Raw genomic sequence first — 12219 nt, 5'->3', positions numbered from 1 at the left:
ACTAGTGTTTAAAAAAAAAAAAATCCTGACATAAAGACTTTATGCACACATTCAGTAAACATATGCACATACTTTTTATCCCTATTTTTCATGAAAATTTGGTGGTTCGCTGTCACATCATGTAACTTGAGGAAGGACTGTTTATCGTTAACACTGATGCATTTTTAAAAAGTGGTCTACATCAACTAATGCAGTTTTCTGTGCATCTTGCCTCTACTGGTCTTCTAGATAAAGACATACAAATGGTTGCTGCTTTGAACGTACATAACTCTGAAATCATTACATGTGTTGATGCCTTAGTTTTGAATTCATTTCTCTAAATATCTTTGTTCTTCATAACAATTTTAACTCTTTAATAATGGAGAGTTTCAAACAGTGGCAGAAGTTGTCAGAATGGTATAATGAACCCTTATATTCTGTCATCCAACTTCAGCAATTAACAACTCATAGGCAATCTTGTTTCAACTATACTTCATCCAATTCCCTCCTCAAATGCCAGGTATCATATTTATTTATAATGCTTGGTAACATAACCACAATGCCATTATCCCATCTTAAATATTCAACAATAATTCCTTAATAACATAAAATACCAAAGGGTAATCATATTTCTAGTTTTCTTATAAATGTTAGGAGTTTTGTTTTTCTTTTTACAGTTTGTTTAAAATAAGAGCCAAGTAAGGTCCATACATTGTGATTGGTGGATATTTTGTTTTAACCTATAAATTCCCCTATCTCTTTTTATTTCTGATTGTAATTTATTTGTTGAAGAAACAATCAATAGATTGTTTGTCCCATACCATTTCTCAGTCTAAATTTCGCCAATTATAACCTTAGAGGGTAGCTTACCACAGCCCACTGCCTTCTGTATTTTATTTAAAGTGGTAAATGGATCTAGAGCAGTGGTTTTTCAGCTAGAGGTGGTTCTGTGCCCCCTGCCTCCACCCCCATGCCCCCACACCCAGGGATATTTGGCAATGTATGGACCCATTTTTGGTTGTCACACTGGGAAGGGGGTGCTACTGGCATATAGTGGGTAGAGGCCAAGAATGCTGCTTAACCAAACATCCTACAATGCACAGGACATCCCTTCACAACAAAAATTATCTGGTCCAAAAAGGTCAATTGTGCCAAGTTGAGAAACCCTGATCTAGAAGCTTGATCAGGTTCAGGTTTAATTTTTTTTTTTTTGGCAAAATGACTTATAGATGTGTTCTTCCATTGGGAGGAAGGCATATAAATTCTAGTTATAACTCTCTTCATGATGTTTGGTCTACATTTCCAAATTGCTTAAGTAAAGTTTGGTATTCCAACCTTTATCCCTGCAACATGATTCTTAAGGGCAGAGAACCTGCTGACCATTCTGCTCTGGTTCTTATAGCCTGTGACTACACTGGCAATACCGGTGTCTCACTTTTCCTTTCCAGGAGACCCTTCTACAAGCCCATCTTTGACCCAGACTACACCAAGTAAAGATGCTGATGACCAATCCAGGAAAAACATGACTGGCAAGAACCGGGGCAAGAGGAAAGCTGATGCCAGCTCTTCCCAGGACAGTGAATTAGAAGTATGGGAAGAAACTCATTTGAGTTGCAACCTTTTTTTTTTCTCATTTCTTAAATTTATCAAATACATATCTGAAACTCATGAGATTATGTGGTTCTGTGTTGTATACCCTATAATTCCTGAGCAAGAGAAAATGAATTGGCCAAGTGAAAAGAGAAATGTAAAAACACATTACTCTATGCCCATATCTTACCATACCACTTTCAGATCCTTTTCACCAAGAGCACTGAAAAAGCTTTTTTGAATTTAGGTAGCCAGGTCACTTTTTAAGGGAAAGAACAAACTGTTTTCTGTATTCCAGAGGAGAACAGAAAGAATAATGCATCATATTGAGAAAGCAGAGGGTGTCACAGTAATATACTGTTCTCCATTTAAAAATCTCAAAGTAAAATGAGAGAACTAAAGTGCTTTAGGCCAAGTTTCTGTGAAACATGCAACCAGATCTGGTAACTTATTAATGAGATTGGCTCTCACTTATTCTGTAGTTTAAACACTATAGGAATTTATTATGGGCATACATTTGACTTCATTATTAAAAGACTAGAAAGTCATACAAATTCTAATAATAATGGAGTTTTGATATTAATCCTTTTGTTTTCTTTCTTCAATTTTTCTATAATGTGATCATTTAATAAGAGGGAAAAGCCATATTTAAAAATGAGTCCATTGAGAGGTGTTCAGAAGACATAGGTAAATTGAGGCTATGTTTGAAACCTCTCTTCCCTTTTGTTACTGGGGGCAGCGGGGAGGGCAGGAGGAGAAAGAAAGAAAATCTAAAGACCTGATATATTTCTTGGAAAAAACGGAGAACTCACTCATTTTTTAAATTGTGGTAAGGTATATATAATATAAAATTTACCATTTTCTAAGTGTGCAATTTTAAGTACATTCACAGTGTTGTTTGTTACTGCTATCTGCTTCCAGAAGTTTTTCATGATCCAAACAAAAACTCTGCACCCATTAAGCAATGATTCCCTATTCTCCCCTCCTATTAGTCCCTGGTAACCTCTGTTCTACTTTCTGTCGCTATAAATTTGCCTATTCTAGATAGTTCATATAAATGGAATCATACAAAATCTATCCTTTTGTGTCAGGCTTACTTCACTTAGCATAATGTTTTCAAGGTTCATCCATGCTGTAGCATATATCAGAACTTCATTCCTTTTTATGGCTGAATAATTCCGTTGTGTATATATAGCACATTTTGTTTATCCATTTTCATCTGTGAAGAACGCTTGGGGTTTTTTCACCTTTGAGCTATTGTGAATAATGCTGCTATAACACTGCTGTACAGGTATCTCTTTGAGTCCCTCTTTTCAATTATTTGAAAAAGTATAAACCTAGGAGTAGAATTGCGGGATCATATGGTAGTTCTATGTTCAGCTTTTTGAGGAGCCACCAAAATGTTTTCCAGATGACTACACCATTTTACATTCCTACCAGCAATGTACCAGGGTTCCAGTTATTTCCCATTTTTTGCATAATCCATCCTAATGGGTGTGAAGTGGTGTCTCATTGTGGTTTTGATTTGCATTTCCTTAATGATGAATAATGTTGAATATCTTTTCATATGTGTATTGGCCATTTGTCTGTTTTATTTGAAGTAATGTCCAAATCCTTTGCCCATTTTTAAATTGGGTTGTTTATTTTTTTGTTGTTGAATGTTAGGAACTCTTTATATTCTAGATATTAATCCCTTATCAGATATATGACGTGCAGGTATTTTCTGCAGATTGTCTTTTCACTCTTGATAGTATCCTTTGATGCTTAAAAGTTTTAAATTCTGATAAAGTTCTATTTTTCTTTTATTGCTTGTGCTTTTGGTATTATATTTAAGGAAACAAGATTATGAAGATTTTCAACTGTGTTTTCTTCTAAGCTTTGTTTTGGCTCTTAAATTTAGGTCTTTGATCCATACTGAGTTAATTTTTGTACATAGTGTGAAGCAGGGATCTAATTTCATTCTTTTGCACATGGATATTCAGTTTTCCCAGGACCTTGTTTTGGAAACAGTTTCCTTTCCCCATTGAATGGTCTTGGTATCCTTGGCACCAAAAAAAAATCAATTGAGCCTATATGTGTGTGTGTGTGTGTATATTTATATATATATATATATATATATATATATATATATATATATATATATATATAAACATTTATTTCTGGGCTCTCTCATCTATTCCATTGGTCTGTATATCTGTCCTTATGCTAGTACCACACTGTTTTGATTACTCTGGCTTTGTAGTAAGTTTTGAAATCGGGAAGTGTGAGTCTTCCAACTTTGTTCTTTTTCAAGATTATTTTGGCTCTTCAGGGTCCCTTGAGATTTCATACAAATTTTAGGATTAGTTTTTCTGTTTCCTTAAAAAACACTGTTGGGATTTTGATAGGGATTGCATTGTATTTGTAGATCACATTGGGTAGTATTGTCATCTTAACAATATTGTCTTATATTCATGAACGTGGAATGTCTTTACATTTATTTAGGTGTGTCCTCTTTGATTTCCTTCAGTGATGTTTTATAGTTTTCAGTGTACAAGTCCTGAACTGTTAGTTAAATTCATTCCTAAATATTTTATTATTTTTGATGCTGTTGTGTTTTAAATTCCTCTTAGAATTATTCATTGCAAGCTTATAGAAATACAGCTGATTTCTGAATTCATTTATTAGCTCTCAACAATTTTTTGTGGATTCTTAAGGGTTTTCTATGTATAAGATCATGTCATCTGTGAACAGAGGTAATTTTACTTCTTCCTTTCCAGTTTGGGTACCTTTTTTCCCCTTTCCTTGCCAGTTTATTCTGGCTAGAATTTCCAGTACCATTTGAATAGAAGTGGTGAAAACAGGCATACTTCTCTTATTCCTAATCTCAGGGGTAACGCTTTCAATTTTCCGCCATTGAGTATGATATTAGCTGTAGGTTTTTCATATACGTCCTTTATCATGGTGAGGAAGTTGCTAGTTTATTGAGTGTTTTTATCATGAAAGTGTGTTGAATTTTGTCAGATGCTTATTCTGCATCAATTGAGATGACCATGTGGGTTTTTTCCTCTATTCTGTTAATGCAGTATATTATATTGATTTTTCTATGTTGAACCATTCTTGCATTCTGGGAACAAATCCCACTTGGTCATGATTTATAATTCTTTAAATATGCTGGTGAATATTGTTTACCAGTATTTTGTTGAGGTTTTTGCATCACTGTTCATAGGAGAATTGGTCTGCGGTTTTCTTGCAGTGTCTTTGTCTTCAGTATCAGGGTAATGCTGGCTTCATAGAGTGAGTTAGGAAGTGTTCCCTCCTCTTCAATTTTTTTGGAAGATCTTAAGGATTGGTGTTAATTCTTCTTTAAGTGTTTGGTAGAATTCAGCAGTGAAGCCATCTGGTCCTGGGCTTTTCTTTCTTGGGATGTTTTTTATTATTGATTCAACCTCCTCCAGTTAAAGATCTGTTCAGATTTTCTGTTTCTTTTTGAGTCAGTTTTGGCACATTGTGAATTTCTAGGAATTTGTTCATTTCATCTAGATTATTTGTTGGTGTATAACTCTTCATAGTATTTTCTTATAATCTTTTTTATTTCTGTAATATTGGTAATAATGTCCCACTTTTATTTCTGATTTTAGTAATTTATGTCTTCTCTCTTTTTTCTTAGCCAGTCTAGCTAAAAGTTGTCAATTTTGTAGATCTCTTCAAAGAACCGACTTTTGGTTTTGTTGATTTTCTCTATTTTTTTCCTACCCTCTGCTTTATCTATCTCTTCTAACCTTTATTATTTCCTTCCTTCTACTGGCATTTTCTGGCAACTTAAATTGTGCAGTTTGGTTTTTGATTGAGATCTTCTTTTTTAAGGTACGCGTTTGGAGCTATAAATTTCCTTCTTAGCATTGTTTTCACAGCATCCCATAAATTTCGGTATGTTGTTTTTGGTTTTCATTCATCTCAAGGTATTTTCTAATTTCACTTATTTCTTTTTTATCCATTGGTTGCTTAAGATTATTGTTTAATTTTCACAGATGTGTGAATTTTCCAGTTTCCCTTCTGTTATTGATTTCTTGTCTCATTCCATTACGATTAAAAAAGATGCTCACTCATTTTTTAAAATATTTTCCTCACTCAGCGGGTATTTCTGTGGGACTTAGATGAAACCATCATCATCTTCCACTCCCTTCTTACTGGATCCTATGCCCAGAAGTATGGAAAGGTAATTTGAGTCTTTCTTCCTTTGTTGTAACTGTCCCTCTCCTGACTATGTGTGCAGGTAACCAAAATCACTGTCTCTATTATCTCCATCTTACCCTGTTGACCTTTCACCTTTCACATAAAGCTTCACCCAATGGCTTATACCAGGCAGACTACATGGTCAGGCAGAGCTGATGATAAAGGTAGAGACTAGACCTGGGACCAGTACTGAAAGCCGAAGTTGTTGGAGAGCAGTATTTTGCAAAGACTAAGTATGGGACTGAGGCTCAAAACGGAGTGGAGTCTCAGGATTATCTACTCCAAAGTCTACTCTGTTATCCCTGTGTCACATATAACAGCCTAAACTGAGCATTCCATTTAGCTGAGAATATACCAGATCTGTACATTTAAAATATAAAATATCTTTCTAAAATAGATTATATACCCTCTTAGGAACTTCCCTGGTGGTCCAGTGGGTAAGACTCCACGCTCCCAATGCAGGGGCCCGGGTTCAATCCCTGGTTGGGGAACTAGATCCTACACGCCTGCCACAACTGAAGAGTCTGCATGCCGCAACTGAAGAGTCCGCATGCCACAACTGAAGAGTCCGCATGCTGCAACTAAGAAGCCCTCATGCCACAACTAAGACCCGGCACAGTCTAAATTAATCTTTTAAAAAAACCTTAAAATAAAATAAAATAGATTATATACCTTCTTAAATGAAATATACCAAGCAGAATTTAACTTTAGTCATCAGTATTAACATCAGTTTTGATAGAGGGATGAGCTGTTTTTGAGGTAGTGGCTGTATATTTCTGTACTAAATTACCTCCAGGCTCCTATTTTTTAGTTTCTATGAATACATTTTATAAAAATATCAGCCTCCTTTGCTTTCCTACTTTTACTGCTCCTAATTATTTCTTATTGTCACCAATGTTTCTGTTAGAAGTACTTTCCCACAGGCTTTTAGTATCTAGACTGGCAAGCTGACATAAGCTCATATACTATATAACAAGTCTGGTAATGAGAATATATAAAATAAGAGCATACTGCCTCTAAGGGAAGGTCTGATAGTTCATTTTAAAGCTACGTGCATTGGTTTTCCTGCAAATATTTCTTTACTGATTTCCTCGTTGTTGAGATTGTCAGATTACTGACTTCTGGTGTTGTACTGTGTGTGTGAGGTTGGGCGGGGGGACGATAATGGGTGTTATAAGAGCAATATTTCAGTGACAGTTAGAATTTCTCCTGAAACAGAATTTCTCTGAAAATTAAGTGTTTTTTTTTTTTTAAGTGGGTTAAGTTTTCTAGAAACTAAAGTCCTAAAGTCCTGAAATGTTTAACTTTGCACAATCCCAGATTCTTATAACTGTGAATGAAATTGCATCAGTAATAGTGAGAAGCACTGTTGTGGGCCAGTGTTGTTTTGGCCTTGACCCAAACTATTTTGAATCATTTAAAGATAAGAACCAATGCTGTGAGTGCCAAGTCAAGCAAATTATTCTCTTATTGTCTTTCAGGACCCAACAGTAGTGATTGGCTCAGGTTTAACAATGGAAGAAATGATTTTTGAAGTGGCTGACACACATCTATTTTTCAATGACCTAGAGGTAAGCATTTTAAATTGTTTCTGCACTTCAGTGAAACACTTTGTTCACTAACTATTTATTGAGCCTGTGCTTTTTGTATTTAGAGGAAATGTGGTTAGACAGGGTAGGTATGGAGAGGCCAGCTCGGCACTTGGGTGCACATAGTCTTGAAGAAATAGTGCCTTGGTTAGGTCACCACAGTCTTAGTTCTGGGCTTCAGTTTTATTGGCTCAAAACCTTGATTTTTGTTAGCCTATTTGGAAGTGATCTATCTCTAGGGGCAGTGCCACCCCATCAGGCAAAAACACTGATATATAAACCAACGTTCCAATGTATTCAGCTATACTAAATAACATATAGAAGGTGGCTTTGATTATTTGTACTCTTGAATGTTTTTCAGTTTTACCTTCTTAAAAGATAGCCTCTTGATTTGTCAGATCTGTAGATGGCTGCTCTAACTCATTGTATTTTATACGTGCTTATTGTCCATGTATAGGTTAGCCTTGGTGTCAGATCATTTTATAGTTAGGTGGAGGGAAACCAGGAAACACTGAGAGCTTCTTGGTTAATTTTTTTGGTTTTGACATTTGAGTTCATCTTTGAGGTGAACATCGTGTAGTGGAAAGAGCACAGGACTGGGAATCAGGAGACCAGACTGCGAGTACCAAGTTAGGAAAGTTATCTCCCCATTCTGGGCCTCAGTTAAGCAGTTACCGTACACAACAAACTAGTAACAGTTGTTCTATCTCAGGATGGGAGTGTGTTGCTGGAACACAGAGGTGGGAAGGAGCAGACTTGTCACTTAATGTCCTTTTGAATTTTGAACTGTGTACTACATATATTACCTAGTGTTTTAAATAGTGAAAATTTTAAAGTAAAATGAACATGAAGTAATCCTCTTTCTTATAAAATACAGTCTAGTTCTACTCAACAGACAATTCTCCAACAAATTAAATTAATAGGGCTCTAAACTCCAATACTTTTGTATAAGCTCCACAGTGCTTTAATCTTCCCTCAACTTCACATGTTGATAAGTTGGGACATTATAGTTTTATTCAGCAAACATTTATTGAAAACCTACTATGTGCCAGTAATTGTTGCCAAATTGTATTTGTAATGATTTTCTAGACATAGTCCTCACTCAGGACTGAAAGTTCTGTGAAGAATTTGACCTGAATGTGTTCCTGCCCCCCAGGTCAGTGGTTCTCAACTTCAGGGGGCATAAGAATCACCTGGGGAGCTTGTTAAAAATGAAGATTCTAGGACTTCACTCACAGAAATTCTGTTCAAAAATATGCATTTTTAAAAATCTTCCCCAGAGGATTCTGATGCAGGTGGACATCACGGCACCACCCTAGGTGGTGTCAGAGGAATGAATCTGTCAGTTAGGCAGTGGGTGGCGTTTTATGTCCGTAGTAGTGTGGGCTTAAAGGAAAGAACCTTGGATTCAGATTAGAAGACCCAGGCTCCTTCTAGTTTCTTTCTGCCACTCACTAGTTTTATGATCTTGGGCAAATTGTTTTACCTCACTTTTAGAATATGAGGAGATTGACTTAGATGACCTCTTCTAATTCCTAAGTTTGAATTTACAAATTTCTGTTTCAGTCATTCTCAGTTTTGATAGGACACGCACTCTACCAGCATCTGTTTCATCTGCAAAAATGTATTGAGTACATGCTATATAAGGGCACTGGACTAGACTAGAGGGGTACAAAGGAGATGTAAGGCATGGTCGTGCCGTAAGGGACCTACAATGTAATAGGACTTACAGTCTAGTGTAGGACATAGGCACACCTGACAGTGTAAGGGAGCTTGTGTTTATACCCATGGACTGTTGGAAAAATGAACTATTGAGATAAGAGCATAACTGAGGGTTGGGATGGTTAAGGAAGATTTCATGAAGACTGAGGAATGTAAATTAGGCCTTAAAAGAAGTTGAACAGAAAGGGGGGTGAGAGTGATCCTCCACACATAAGAGACCATATGGTATTTCATCACCTCGCCATTGTTTGTGATATTTTTACAATATATTGTGGTGGTAATAGCACTTCTACTCCCTGGACTGAAATAATGTGTGGTTTTGTCTTTTAACAGGAGTGTGACCAGGTGCATGTGGAAGATGTGGCTTCTGATGACAATGGCCAAGACTTGAGGTGATAAAAACAATGATGTCTTAAACATCAGTACACCTGTTAGGCATAAGACACTGTCTAGGTTCAGAGGAAAACAAAGATGAATAAGACACAGCCCTAAAAGAGCTCACAGTCTATTAGAGGAGATAGAAACAAACGTAGTTAACGTTTGCATGTAGTGTGAGAAGGTGACAATAGAAAATGTGATGGAACACAGAATAGAAAGTAATTCTGATGGGTGTGGGGAGTACGTGGTGCCAACATTGGGGTGGCCTTCTCAGCACAGTAGAATTTAAGTATGACCTTGATGACTGGGTAGCATGATGGAATGAGAAAAAAGCATTCCAAAGTAAAGGATATACTAGTTTCTCTTTGGCCAGATTTTCAGTCGGGAAAAGTGTGCTTCCAGATTGATTGGTTTTAGATACAAATAAGCATCAGGGATTTTACCAAGGAAGTTAATTGTGGGGGGTCTGATGGTGTCAGGATTGACCCTATGGAAGACAATCTTAAACATTAATATCACAGTGAACGCTAAACCAAGAAGGTCTCAGTGGCAAAATGCTTGCTCGGTCTCCTCCTTTCTCTCTTGGCTACTGTCTTCTAGCTCAGTAGTCTTAGCTAAGAATAATCCAAAAATTTATCTACCTTACATTTAAAGACCTTTAGAAAAAAAGTTGTCACATCTTTTCATGTTAATTTGTTTTAATGTTTATCCCTTTTCATAGGCAAAAAGTTTTTCCATGTGTCTACCCTAAAATTGTTTCCTCTGTGAATTCTCAAATCTAGAGCAGAACTGGACATATCACTTAGTAAGGACGTAACCCTTTGGTGCCGAGAAGGATAGAAAGGTTTCACTTCTGGAGCAGATTCAGTCATGTATGCTGTGCCTTCCACAGCCTTGGAGGGTACCAGTCTTAAGAGATTTTACTCACCTTAGGAAAAAGCCTGGTCTGAAGCAGTTTACAGTCCACTCTGAACCCTAGTATTTTTTTTTTCTCTTGTGCATATGGCTAACTAGTAATTACCAATCTTATGTCTTGGCAGCTTTATTTTCTTAAATGTAGAATTTTACACTGAACTCTATTTTGACTTCTGATTGAACCAAGTTGTCTCTAATTCTGTCAGTCATTTGGAAATCTTGACTTAGGAAGTATTAATCCCTCCCAACCTGTTTAGCTATAATAGTTGTCTATTGCTGTGTAACAAATAACCCCCAAATTTAGTAGCTTAACACAGTTACCATTTATCATCTCATAGTTTCTGTAGGTCAGGAACTTGAAAATGACTTAGCTGGGTAGTTCTGAATCAGGGTCTCTGAGACTGAAGTCAAGATAGCTGAAGCTAAAATCATCTGAAGGCTTGGTTGGAGCTGGAGGACCTGCTTCCATGTGTGGCTGATAGGAGGAGGCCTCAGTCCTCACTATGTGCCTCTTCATGGGGCAGCTTGAGTGTTCTCCTGTGACAGCTGACTTCTTTTAGAGCAGGTGCTGTAAGAGAAGCCTGGTCTCTAAAGTCCAACACCATCACTTCCACCACATTCTGTTTACGTTCAAATACGGTCCATACCTACAGGGAGCAAAGTTAGAGGAGTATTAAAGAATTTGTGGACATATTTTATATGTGACCCATGAACTTATTAAACTAGCCAAAAGATCACTGAAGGAAAACATTCCCATTTTCTAACTATTATTAGATTTTGGGGTTAGTTCCTTCCATTACTTTTTCACGTTTCTCCTTTTTACATAGTTGCAATCATTGTGTGTGTGTGTGTGTCTGTGGGTGGGTGTGTACACAAAAGTTTTGTATTCCGGGTTTTTTTCACTGTAAGGTATTTTCTGTCATTAATGAAAAGATGGTCTGTCTGAAGCCAACCTCTAGGGGATGCTGGTGCTTGAATTAAGTCTTGCCTCTCTTGCTCTCCCTTTCCATCCTTTCTTTGATAGAAGTAATAGGGATGAGATGGAGGACTGATGAAAAGATAGACTCTGACATACAGAGATTAAGAAAGAAGATTCTCAAGGCCTTGCTGTCAGATGCCAGGAATAGGACAGAGAATCAATCCGAGGTGGCATTCAACCAAAAACTCTGCAGTGTAGATTTTAATTTTCATCATCCTCTCTCTCTACAGCAACTACAGTTTCTCAACAGATGGTTTCAGTGGCTCAGGAGGTAGTGGCAGCCATGGTTCCTCTGTGGGCGTCCAGGGAGGTGTGGACTGGATGAGGAAACTGGCTTTCCGTTACCGAAAAGTGAGAGAAATCTATGATAAGCATAAAAGCAATGTGGCTGGTAAGTGTGGCATACAACCAGCTAATTTTCTGTTTTGTTCTGATTTCCTGTTTTCTTTTCCAGGGTTTCCTTAGGGCTCCCTGACTTATGAATTTGTGCCACAGTAACATTTGAACTCTGTATTTAAAAAACAGGTTTGATTGAAACCCTCTGGGGAGGAAGCTCTGCCTTTCTCATGGACTTCTCTTGGTATAACTTCGCAAACAACGACTATCAGTAATATTTAATAGGTTGCCATATTTTTGAACAGATTTACATAGCCATCGGGACAAGTCAGGTAGAACTAGCAACCAGGTTTATAGTGGATGGAAAACGAGGTCCAGGGTGATAGGTTGACAGTATCCGTGCACTGTGATTTGAAGGACCTTGGAAATTCTTTCTGCCCAGATATATCTCAAATGTCAGGTGCCATTATGCCTAAAATTCTATTATTTGGAATTAATTAATTAGCCGTAGATTGT

The 12219-nt window shown here is 37.0% G+C and overlaps 1 protein-coding gene across 11 annotated transcripts in view; it reads left to right on the top strand.

Moving 5' to 3' along the window:
• Window positions 1-12219, top strand: part of EYA3 (EYA transcriptional coactivator and phosphatase 3) — a 123178-nt gene that overhangs the window by 98446 nt on the left and 12513 nt on the right. For 10 of the 11 annotated variants that reach the window (XM_079915916.1, XM_079915917.1, XM_079915921.1 and 7 more), the window contains 5 exons: window positions 1428-1567; window positions 5684-5767; window positions 7266-7355; window positions 9429-9487; window positions 11598-11758. In XM_079915916.1, coding sequence (XP_079772042.1) covers window positions 1428-1567; window positions 5684-5767; window positions 7266-7355; window positions 9429-9487; window positions 11598-11758 — 534 coding nt within the window. The remainder of the gene's footprint in view (window positions 1-1427; window positions 1568-5683; window positions 5768-7265; window positions 7356-9428; window positions 9488-11597; window positions 11759-12219) is intronic. The other variant, XM_079915913.1, reaches the window with a different exon arrangement.

The sequence above is a fragment of the Stenella coeruleoalba genome (genome assembly GCF_951394435.1).
Source record: "Stenella coeruleoalba genome assembly, chromosome: 1".
NCBI classification, from domain to species: Eukaryota; Metazoa; Chordata; class Mammalia; order Artiodactyla; family Delphinidae; genus Stenella; species Stenella coeruleoalba.
Note: the sequence above shows the minus strand (reverse complement) of the source record. Positions and strands in the feature narration are given on the sequence as shown.